This window comes from Monodon monoceros, unplaced genomic scaffold (genome assembly GCF_005190385.1).
Source record: "Monodon monoceros isolate NGI ecotype Baffin Bay Population unplaced genomic scaffold, NGI_Narwhal_1 Super_Scaffold_16, whole genome shotgun sequence".
NCBI classification, from domain to species: Eukaryota; Metazoa; Chordata; class Mammalia; order Artiodactyla; family Monodontidae; genus Monodon; species Monodon monoceros.
This window is the reverse complement of record NW_021703772.1, coordinates 8,156,287-8,168,665: the sequence shown is the minus strand read 5'-3', so window position 1 is coordinate 8,168,665 and position 12,379 is coordinate 8,156,287. Positions and strand designations below refer to the sequence as shown.

The following is a 12,379-nucleotide window of genomic DNA, read 5'->3' as shown; positions in this document are numbered from 1 at the left end:
CATTCAGGGTTCAGCAGGCTATGGAAAGGCCAGATTAGAGATGGAGCTCAGCGAAAACCAAAAAGCAACAAACCAAAAAGCCCCCATTCTCCTTAAGGAGAACAGTTAAGTCAGGAAGCTAAATTGCAGGTAAAAACACATTCGAATTTAAAAGCCCATTCTGAAGTTGGATTCACGACTTGGCAGAGTACCTGTAAATTATACATGGGCATGTGGCTCATTACCTGTAGTCTGAGGAGTTTCAAGGTGGCTAGAATTTTCAGGCAGAATGGCTGACTAAGCACAAATGACATATGCTAATGTCTACTATGGCAGACCTGAGTAATAGGAGGCAAAGCTCCAATACCAAGGTCACAGGCATGAAGAAAAACTTCCCCCTCTCATTCCTCTGGGGTGGAAGCAGCTGCAATGACCAGCAGTAAACAAAGGGAGTTTCTGTTTAGTGGTATCCCGAACATTTTCATCATAGGAATGCCTTCCTTGGCTCTGCTTACCTAGTTTTTGGTTGTGCTTTTTTCTTTTTGCTCTTGTTCGCTGTCCTTTAACACTCTGCCTTTATGATCTCTCCCCTCTCAAACTCTCTCTTCCTTGTTCACTCTCTGAACTCACTTCCTTCTCCTACTCCCACTTTCATTAATTCTTAAATATCAAAGCCCTCCTCTTAGGCTCCTCCTGCACTAGCATTGGTTATACAGAGCATCCTATTTTTTAGTATATTTTAAGAACCAGTTCTAATTGATGGGCAGTTAAACATCTTTCTTTGACCAATAAGTTCCCAGTGATTTTTCCCTGTGGTACTTTTCCTATTTATGGGGACAAGGTGAGAAAATATAAACGGATCCCTGAGAAACCTGGTTTCAGTATCCTTGACACATAATATGCAGCACTGTAGTCAGTGGTGATATGCCTGTGAAATGATACTCTGGCCCTGGCAGAGGTACTATGCTTGGAAAGCATACAATCAAAATTCAAACTGGTCTGGGAACCAGTGGAGGCAAGAAATTTAGTAATGAGAAAAAGATCGCTATTTGAAACATAACACAGTCCTCTCACTAGCAAAGTCAAACAGTGAAACAAACCTTTCTTTTTCTAGTAGGTCTATTATTCTACTGATATATGTGCAGTTATGTGCCTGAAACTGCTCAGAAACAAACTAGAATAGACATAACCAAAGAGATTCATAGAGACTCCCTTTGCATTTTTATTTGCTTCCCAGAACCACCTGATCGAAGGAGAGATAACAGAAGGCACTTTCCTGAGGTGCATTCCCAAAAGGATCAGCAACTGTTTCTTATACATTATTCAGAGGAATGGGGATATTACCTTAAATCCTATCGAAATCCACATTCGGAGATCCTGAATTTTACCTAGCTTTAAAAATGCTACAGTACTGAGAAATCAACTTCCTCAAATTACAACCATCTTTAAAAAAAAAAAAAAAAGCAAAGCCAAAGATGATTTTGGCTTTCAAATGGGACGTACGTGTCATGTAGGGGGCTTTTTTTTTTGGCGGTACACGGGCCTCTCACTGTTGTGGCCTCTCCCATTGCGGAGCACAGGCTACGGACGCGCAGGCTCAGCAGCCATGGCTCACAGGCCTAGCCGCTCCGCGGCATGTGGGATCTTCCCGGACTGGGGCACGAACCCGTGTCCCCTGCATCGGCAGGCGGATTCTCAACCACTGCGCCACCAGGGAAGCCCTAGGGGGCTTATTTTGCTATCACTCCAACAGCCATAATTACTTCCCAGAATTGTGAAAAAGGCTTCAGATGTCTAATCTGGAGTAAAAAAAAAAAAAGGATCACTAAGACTCTGGCTTTATCAACACCCCGAAACCTGAAACCTACAAATTTGCAAAATAGAAAGCAACCCTGCACTTCAAAACAAAGATAAATAAATAACTTTAACAATGTTATAGTAAGCATAATACAGCTATAGAGCTATAGTTTTTAAAGTTAGTTGGCATATATTATTCCACTCAAATTTTGTAACACCTCTGTAAGGCAGACAGAGCAAGCATCTTTGTTTTACAGGTGTTAAGCAACTTGCACAAAGCTGGATAAGCTTAAATAAGTGACTTCCATCCTTTAGTAAAATCTCTCTACCTACTCCTCTAATCTCTGCTTTCTCAAGTCACCAGATTTCTTGGAAGAGTAATCTATTCTTGCTGAATTTATTTCCTCATCTAGTATCCATTTTTTAATCTTGGCAAACGATAGTTAATTTGTTTCCCCAAATAGCTACTATTCTCAAAATCTGCTATTCTCAAAAAGATCACCAGTGACCTACAAGGTATTATGGGACTTTCAGTAGTCTCAAATATTCAATGAGTGAATGAAATTTCCAGCAATTTCAAGGACTTGTTTTTGATCCTCATTCTTCCTCATTCTTGACTCCAACTCCCCTCTGAAACCCTCTCTTCCCTCATTTTTCATACTCCCCAGTATCTTTATTTTTACTTATGTATGTATGTATGTATGTATTTATGTTTGGCTGTGTTGGGTCTTCGTTGCTGCACGCTGGCTTTCTCTAGTTGTGGCGAGCTGGGGCTACTCTTCGTTGCGGTGCGCGGGCTTCTCATTGCGGTAGCTTCTCTTGTTGTGGAGCATGGGCTCTAGGCGTGCAGGCTTCAATAGTTGTGGCACATGGGCTCAGTAGTTGTGGTTCGCGGGCTCTAGAGCGCAGGCTCAGTAGTTGTGGCGCACGGGCTTAGTTGCTCCGCAGCATGCGGGATCTTCCTGGGCCAGGGATCGAACCCGTGTCCCCTGTGTTGGCAGGTGGATTCTTAACCACTGCGCCACCAGGGAAGTCCTCCCCAGTATCTTTAAAATTAAACTGCTCAACAGCTACTCATCATCCAAGCTGCGATTAAAATGACAATTCTGAAGTCTTCCAGAACACCTCCAGCAGCAGGTCCCACATTACTTCTGAGGTTCCACAGTACTTCATACTACTAGGCACTAATCACACTATATTTTGATTGTTAACATCTCTGTCTCTGTCTCTCCCTCCCTCCCTCATAAAAGTTCTTTGGATATAGAAACTGGCTTATCATTTCGTATCTCTTGGGTTTAGCAAATTACCTGGCACTTATAGACCCTGTTAACACATGTCTGAATGAACCACCAGATAAGTGGCAGCAGTAAGGCCTCTGCCTTTATCCTTCTCACAGAAGGTGGCTCAAAAGCAAAGGCTTTTAAATCTCTTACTTCTTATTCCATGAAAGTAAGTGATCAGGCTTGATTCTCACATTTAGTCCCTTAAAAATTTTTTTTCTTTTCCTTGCAGTGATCTATGAACCACCCTTTCCAAGTAGAACAGTCAGACAGGTAGCGGTGCCACACATGGTATAATAGTTATGACTCCTACAATTTGCCCATCCACTCTCTACCATGTGAGGACACAGGGAGAAGGCGGACATCTGTAAGCCAGGAATCAAATCAGTCAGTACCTTGATTTTGGACTTCCTAGCCTCCAGAACTGTTGAGAAATAAATGTCTGCTGTATTTTGGTATTTTGTTGTGGCAGTCCTAGCAGAAAAATACATGCTGCTTCAATAGTTTCTGGAAAATGTCTTTTTTTCAGCTAACGCTAATTGTTAGAAAATTCTTCCTTATCCCAAGCTAAATCCTGCCCTCTGTATCTGAGAGGTGAGGAAAAACAAAGAAGAATATAGGGGATGTGATCACTATGGAAGAGAATAATGTTCAAGTGAAAAATAAATCTGTGACTTAAACACTGAGGAAAAATTTTAAACTCAAAATCGGTAATACGGTAACAAAAATAAATTCTCCAGAGAGGAATCACGGTATACTACAGAAAACAGTAGTTTGTAGAAAGACAAACCAAGGTTTAAATTAAGGTTCTGACTTCATCTGAGTGACAACCTTGTCAATCCTTATTTCCCCCATTTATAAAGTATGGATAATAATGTGTAGAGTTGTAATATTGTAATAATATGTGAAAGTGCCTTGAAAAACTGAAAAAGACTACAAGAATGTCAAATATTATTAGGCTATCCCCTTTCTTCTTGTGGCTATATTTAAAGTGTTATTTATATTAGAGCTATTTATGTTTAGTTCTCTAGACTTTATCCAAATTCAGAGGCAAAAATTGCTCTCCCTAACTTTGAAATCAGTGGATCCGCAATGCACTAAACAAAATACATCATTAATACTGAGTAGTATTAATCTAAAAAGAGTTGTCTGAAAAACAAAAAGGAAACAATATCATGTTTTAATTATATCAAATCACACAAAAAAATGTTTTGCCTATTTTAGGTGTAGTACATACCTTAATAGAAATATTGCTGAAAAGAGTCCTTGTTAACTAAGAAAGGTTGTCACCAAATCAAAGAATTGCAGTGTTGAAAGGATTTGAGTCCTTCTGGAGTTTATCTACTCTAATGCCTTATCTGATGCATACATAATTTCCTTCTGCAATACTCCTGATGGACAGGCATCCATCTGGTGCTTAAAATATTTTCTGAAACAATTTTTTTCTTCAGGTAACTCTAATTATTAAAACTGGGCTAAACTCTGTCCCCTGTAACTTCTAACCTTGTATCCTCTGAGAGCCACACAGAACACATTTACTTTTTCTTCTTTAGACAGATTTTTTTTTTTTTTTTGGCTGCATTGGGTCTTCATTGCTGCGCGTGGGCTTTCTCTAGTTGAGGCGAGTGGGGGCTACTCTTTGTTGCGGTGAGCAGGCTTCTCATTGCGGTGTCTTCTCTTGTTGCAGAGCACAGGCTTCAGTAGTTGTGGTGCACGGGCTTAGTTGCTCCGCGACATGTGGGATCTTCCTGGACCAGGGCTCTAACCCGTGTCCCCTGCATTGGCAAGCGGATTCTTGACCGCTGTGCCACCAGGGAAGCCCCTAGAACAGTTTTTTAAACTTTAGAATACTCATATCCTTTGCCCAACTCATCTTCAGGTTAATCCTCCTCAGTTCTCCAGTTATTGTACTGACATGTTTCAAGTGCCTCTCCTCTGGACCAGTTCCACTTTGCTGTACCCCTCCCCCACACAGCAGCCTAAGCAAATTCCTCTATAAACAGCGTGCTTATTTAGTCCAATCCACTGAGATCTTTATGGATATTGGACTATAAGAAAATATATTTGCTTTTCCTCTCAGCTTCAAAATTATCAGCAGATCAAAAGCAAAAGAATGTTGCTCCTAAAATCTTGATAATTTGAGTTTTAAGCATTCAAGCAATGGTTGGAACAGTCAGATTACCAGAAAGATGGCCTTGCCTTTACAATATCTTCCTAGGATGCTAAAGCTCAGGAATAGGGACAGGTCCATACTTTAAGAAGTCAAGGCCTCCTCTAACATGGGGATTTGTGGATGCAGAGTGCTGACAAGTGAAGCCTGTGAGGCAAAAGTGAGGTCAAGCCTAATAAGAACCTAGAGCTGGCAAACCTCAGCCCTATTGACAGTCCTTTACCAAATATAGTGATGATACAACCAGAATTTTCCATGAGAGTCTTACCATATTCTGTTTCATTTTTCCAGAGGTTAATATAATATTTCACTAGAAACACAATCCTGGAAAGAAATTTAGAAGGTCTGAGGAAGACTATAAGTATCTAATTATATTCCAAATTCCTCCCCCAAATGCAAAAGCAGCAATTCCTGTTTAAAAATCCTAAATAACAAAATCAATAGGACATTATAGTCATTTAATCCATTCAGGATAACGATAACAACTTCTCGGAGCCCATGCAGGAGGATTCTGGAGAACAAACTATTGATCACAATCTACATGAAGTCTATTACTAGACAATCTGTGATCAACACAATCTGTGTATTTATTGGCTGTATGGGTGGTATGTTTTGGTTGTTTTCCCAAAATTTGAGTTGATAAGATAAAAACTATATTTTAGGAATTATAAACCCCAGACTCATTTTTAACACTTGGCCAAGGCACCTCTTAGGCAATACTGACATTCAAGAAAAGTTCAACAGTCTACTATTCTTAACAAGGAAATCTAAGTGAATAGAAGATGTAAAGCCAACTATTTTTGACTGGAGGTAAAGTTAAAGATCAAGGTGCTGTGAGAAAGAGAATGTGGGAGATCCAGGAGCAAACTATGGAGAGGAAATGCAAGAACACAAGTGAAAGGTGCTTTCAGAAACCTTCTGAGCCAAACTGGTTCTTTTTTTGCTCACCTGCCATAAATTGGAATGTGATTAGTTGCTAGAAAACAAGCTAAACACTAGGTACACAACAATGCTTCTCAATTGATTAATTTCTTCAGAGGCAAAACAGATATTACAGTTGCTCAGTTAGAAAGAGAATGATAGCATGAAGTCATTGGTTATACCTCAGAAAAATAAGTGGTTTTACAGAAATATTAACGCTATTATTATCGTTAATAATATTAAGTATTAATAAAAAAATAATACAGCAGTTAACATTTATTGCTGTGTGCGGGGCACCGTACTAAGCATTTTATATGCAGTCTCATTTAATCCTCATATCAACCCTCTAAAGAAATGAAATGGATAGTGAGGTTCAGAGTTTGAGTGCTCTGCCTCGGGTCACAGTGGTGCGGGTAATAAAGTCTGAACCTAGAGTCCGCTGATGACAGCTCTCAGCTTTACTGCACTTACACGTAAACTTTTGATAGATATCAATTACCTTCCATAAAGGTCTCTCTCTCTCTCTCACACACACATACACACACACACACACACACACACACACAGAGCAAATGAAGCATCCCTTTTCCACAATAGTTGTCAACACTGAATATTATCAGTCTTTTAAATTTTTGTCAGTTAATTGGGAAAAAAGGGATAGTCTGTTATTTTAATAGGGTTGAACATCTCTGAATTTATTCATTGATCATTTGCATCTTTCTTCTGTGAACTATTTGTTCATATCCTTTGCCCATTTTGAGTTAAATATTTATCTTATTGATTTGCAGGCAGTCATTTATATTCTGGATACTATATTAATATCTGGAGTATAAGTAAAGAAAGAAATGGAGACAATTAGCTAATCTTTAAAAAAATTAAATCTGCTTCATACCTTATACCCAAGCAAATTCCAGATGGATCAAAAATAATGAAATCATAAAAGCATAATCCTTTCTTATGGCAATGTGTCAGTTTCTTGGTATCAATTTAGTAAAATTATGGACTTATGTTGAGGAAAAAGTAATTTGAACAGGCTGAACAGGGCCTTACAGCCTATACTAGAAAACTAGTATAAGAAGACTTTTAGTGACAAATCTACGTCACTGAAAGCAACTGAAAGCAACTATCTTCGAAAATTATGAACGTAGTAAATTTATTAAGTTTAAAAGTTTCAAAATAATACTTATGATTCCATTTTAGTAAAAGGAAACACATTAAACATTAGGTACATCAGAAGGCTATATTGAAATATTAACAAAGGTCATTTCTAGGTAGCTGGAGTTTGTAAAAGAAAAATTCAATACTATTTTAAAAAATGCATTGCTTTTGAAGATATCCCTTCTAAACAGACACAAAGATGGTTAGACTTCTGGAAATAAGGGTTTGTGACTCATTCATTTTTATGTCCTTTAAGCGCACAGTGCCTGTTCAGAAGTCTCCCGAAAGACCTTTGTTGAATGAATGAAATGGGGAACACAGGATTTACAAACAAAATCTCCATATCAGCTACTTAAAATGCTCAAATTCAAAACTTTGCAGGAGAATCATATTTGTTCCTCAAGTAATATTTCATTCACAACTTTAGTTTATAACTACAAAATGTTATGTTTTTAACAAACAAGAAAGAAATGTAAGACTCTTAATGTGTATGAGCTAAAAGCAGTGGGGTGGAGATGATGTGAAAAAGAAATCTTGGGAATTCCCTGGCGGTCCAGTGGTTAGGGCTCCGAGCTTCCACTGCAGGGGGCACAGGTTTGATCCCTGGTCAGGGAACTGAGATCCCACAAGCCCGTGTGGCCAAAAAAAAAAAAAATTTTTTTTAATATTTTATTTTTGAAAAGACTAATGACAAATACAAAAGTTTATGTTGAATTCTCTCAGACACAAAGACTATCCCTGATTTATGAAGTATGTTATTCATACTTACTGAGTATCTATTATGGGCATATGGGCAAGCTTCTATTTGTATAAAAAGGGCATGAATATTTACAAGGAACTTATAATATGACTTCAAACACATAACTCTGTTCATGACATATCAATCCTATTGTAAACTGTACTAAATCATACTATAAAACTATAATAATTGAACTAATGTGTACAGGAAAGGAATGGGAAGAGATAAACAGACCGATGAAACAGAAATATTCCAAAAATAAACCCATGTCTTATGAAGACTGAGTATTTGACACCAAAGATAGCTTTCAAAACAGAGGGGAAAGGATGGCCTAACTACTTAGTAAACAGTAGTGGGCAACTGGCTATCCAAATAGCAAAGGAAGTTAGATTTCTACCACATACCATCTGTGTAAATACATTTCAGATGGATTAAAGAGCTAAACATTACAAAGAGAAAAAAACATAGGCTATTTAATTAACCTGAAGATAAGGAAGGTCTTCTTAAAGGAGACACAAAATTCAGAAGCCACATGAATAATACTGATGAATTTGAAGTGATAATTTAAAATTTCTGTTCAACAAAAAACAGACAAGCAATACATTGAGAGAAAAGATGTGCAACGTACAATACAGGCAAAGGATTGATACTACAAGAAAGAACACCTACAAAGCAGTAAGAAAAATAAACAATTCAATATCAACAAGCAATTCACGAAGAAAAAGAAATGGCCAAACAGAAGATTCCGTGACTTCTCTACTAACAACGACGACAACCATAATAGCTAATACATAATGCTTACTAGGCATCAGGAGCTTGGCTACGTGTTTTAGATATCAACTCATTTAATCCTCCCAACAACCCTAGGAGATAAGGTGTTATTTTTATCCCTTTTTACAGTGGAGAAAATTGTGGCAGCAGTTAAAGAAGCTGCTCAGGGACACACAACCAGAGTGCAGGGCTAGAATTCCAATGCTGAGAGTATAGCTCTACAGGCCAGTATAGCACCGAACCACTGTCCTATATGACCTCTCCAGGGATCTAGGCATCAGGGAAATACAAATTAAAACAAGATGTCATCTGTTGTTCAAACTGACAAAAATAAAAAAGACTAACATAGTCAATGTGGCAAATGAGGATTATCAACATTGTTGGTAGAAGAATAAAATGGCGATTTCTTTTTGTAGTAAAAACTCTTCAGAAACAGATGCTGTGAAAGTTCAGAAAAACAAGTTATGCAATAAAAGGTGGACAATAGTCAGGTAGTTTCTTACTAAAATGTTAATTTTATTTTCTCCTGAAGGTAGTAACAAATCCTAGAACTCCTTTCCTTTTCTCTCTTAATTCTCAGATGCCAATAAAGGCCACCAGAGGATGAGCATTCCTTTGCTCCCATGCTAATTGTTTTTTGGTGGCTGCTTCCCTTGTGATTTAATCAGCCCAGGTCAAATTTTCCCTGAAAACCTGTTTCTTGATGCACTAAACGACACAGATTCTGCTTTCTATTCTTTTCCATATTTGTCCCTTAGCCTCTTTCTCAAGAGCCAAAGTTTCTCTTGAACAAGGTTCAAGAGACAAGACTGAAGGTGAGAAGCTCAAACTTTCCCTTTCTGGGGTGTTCAAAAGCCATTAAAAAGACTCTTACTTTCAGCAACAATGTTAACTCCAGACAAAAACATGGCTTGTGAAATCTCTCAATTCTCCATAGTCTCCAGTTTACTGTTTACAGCATAAACGTTAAGTAATAATATAAATTACCTAAGGGAAAAATAAAATCCATGTCATAGCTTTTCTACTACTTCAGCCATGCCTATCTACTTATAGGCACTATTATGAAGAGAAACACGGGAAGGTACATGGAGCTATAAAAGAGGCTGTTACTAAACATCACTGCATAAAAGTACTGAAAGTTCATCATGAATGGCAGTATGTAAAGGCCTTTTTTAAAGGCCTTCCCTTAAAAAAAAAAAGCACAGCAGGTCAGCTTCCATTTGAAAAGTTTCATTTGTACATCCAAAACTTCCTGTAACTTTTTTGCTGTTGTGTTCTAAAACTTACTACCAACTTGGTTTCTGATTATGACAAAGCAATTAAAATTTGCAGGGGTGAAATGGACACTGTGGAAACACACTGGCAGCTCAGAGAACGGTGCTTGACGAAACCTCCAGGAGAGGAACCCTACATCCTCACTGAGAGACGAATTTAAGAGTGTTCCATATTGTAGCCATAGGATGTAAGAAGAGATTAAGGTCAGCAGGAAAATGTAAGACTGGAATGAACGAGATTGCGTTTTTTCATCTGCATCATATGGTCACAGATTAACATTCTATTAAAACACAAAGCTTCACTACGGAAGGGGAGAAGGTTGCACCCGCGGCACCACCACAGGCCTGAGGCAATGATTTCGATATCCTGCTAAATGCTACCGTGTCCCCAACGTCATCAAATAATTGCTGGACAGCTCCACCATGTCTACGCGTTAACCACACAAAATCGAGGGAGCAGACACCTTTGCCAGGAGTCCCAGTGCAAAACCATAATAACTCCTCAAGGCTTCGCACGCACAAATTTAGGGTTCTCATTTCGCTGGAAAGAAAACTGAGGAGCTGAGGGAGAAGCAGCGACCGTCCAGTGCCTCCAAGGGCCAAGACAGAGTTAAGATGAGGTCCACCTCGGACTTCTCACTCCCCACCTTCCTCCGCTCCAACCCTGGAAAGAGCCACAAGTGAGCAAGAGAAGTCGTGGAAACAAGACCGGGGTTGGGGGTAGGAGGGGAGAACCCGAGAGAGTTCAACACCAGCGCCTGCATTTGTCCCACACAAGGTCACTCGCTCCAAGTCACTTTTCCCTGCTGCCCTGGTGGGCTTCCCGCCAAAGAGGCAGCTAGGCTTCGAGGCCAGCCCACCGCGCCCCCTCGGCCCTCCCCTGCGGGCCGCAGCCCCTTCCCGGCCTCTCTTCTCGGACCCAAGCGCGCCTCCCGACACCTGTCTCCGACGCCCGGCCCCTCTCTCAGCCCAATTCCGCGGCTCCTCCGCCTCTACCCACGGGGCCCCCATCAAACTCCCCTCCCTCCCTCCGGACGCCCCTTTCCCCGCCTCCCGCGCCCGGTCCCGCCGGCGGCCTGGGACGGCGTTCCTTTTTTCCCTTCCCGCCGCCCTCTCCTCGGGTGCCCACCTGGCGCGGCCGGCCCCCAGCCGGTCTCCTCAGCGAGCGGCCGCCTCCCAAGTCCTCCCGGCCCAGCCCCGCTCCCGGGAGGATACAGTTTGAAGCCCCTCAGGATCTCCCTGGCCCGCTCGTCCTTGGTTGACATGATGCGGCGACCGCCGCCTGCGACTCTCCCACGCTGGCCCGGCGGAGCCTCGTAGACTGTGCCCAGGAGCCGAGGACTGAGCCGCAGCCCGGCCTGCAGACCTCGGGCGAGCAGCGACAGCGTCCAGACCCGAACCGACCTCTTTTCCCTCAGCTCCCGCTCCTGATCCCTTCTCCTTCCCTCTAGCCTCGGAGCGCCCGCTCTGAAGCCAATGGAAAGCCCGCCTCGGCGATTGGCATCTTGATCAACCAATAGAAACATTCAGCGGCTTCGCAGGGGGACGGAGAGCGTCAATGGGAAGGGCCCTCCCCGGGAAGTCCCGTAGGACAAAATTTTCATCTGGTGTTGTTGCCTAGAGTTTGACCCTGCGGAGGGTTGGCTTCAGATCTGCAAAGGCTCCCTTCGAGCCCGCTCCTGCCGCTGGGCACAGTAGGGCTCTGAGATAACGGCAGGTTGCCCTGTGCGATGTGGCGGAGACTACACTTCCCAGCATTCCAGGGGAGAGCCCGGGGGACCACAGATCCCAACACGCAACAGAAAGCCCAGGGACTACAAATCCCAGCGTTCCCTGCACTCAATTCCTCTGTAACTTAGATTCCCGTGTGCCGCGCAGTGCGCGCAAGTTCATAAACCTGCTTCTGGGTTTCGTGGTTTCTGAATCCCTCGACTTGAAACCAGGCGGGAAGATCCTCTTCAGCCTCAAAAGATGACAGCCCACAGAGAGGTAACTTCTATTTGCATGGAACTCAGAAATCTCCTGCAAATCATGGTAAGGACGAAACAACAAACACAAACACTGATTAAATTATGAAAGATAATATAACAAATGACTCCTTCAAGTCGTGCTTGTTCGTTGGCCTGGGGCGCCGTTTAGGTGTTTTGCAGGGGTTTCTGGTGTGCTCCTGCGTTGGACTGAGAGAGATATCGATTGTATACTCAGAATATCAGTACAGTTAGACTTCAGAGAATTTGCTAATCCAACCCCTGTTATTTTTATATATGAAGAAACTGAGGCCCAGAGAGGC

At 41.4% G+C, this 12,379-nt stretch overlaps 1 protein-coding gene across 2 annotated transcripts in view; it reads right to left on the bottom strand.

Moving 5' to 3' along the window:
• The window catches only part of PDE6D (phosphodiesterase 6D), a 52,498-nt gene extending 40,937 nt beyond the window's left edge, over positions 1 to 11,561 (bottom strand). Inside the window, exon 1 of one of the 2 annotated variants that reach the window (XM_029225925.1) lies at positions 11,305 to 11,561. In XM_029225925.1, the coding sequence (XP_029081758.1) occupies positions 11,305 to 11,354 (50 nt within the window). In that variant the 5' untranslated portion in view covers positions 11,355 to 11,561. Of the gene's footprint in view, positions 1 to 11,218; positions 11,245 to 11,304 lie in introns of those variants that run through there. The other variant, XM_029225927.1, reaches the window with a different exon arrangement.
• Positions 11,562 to 12,379: the final 818 nt, after the last annotated feature.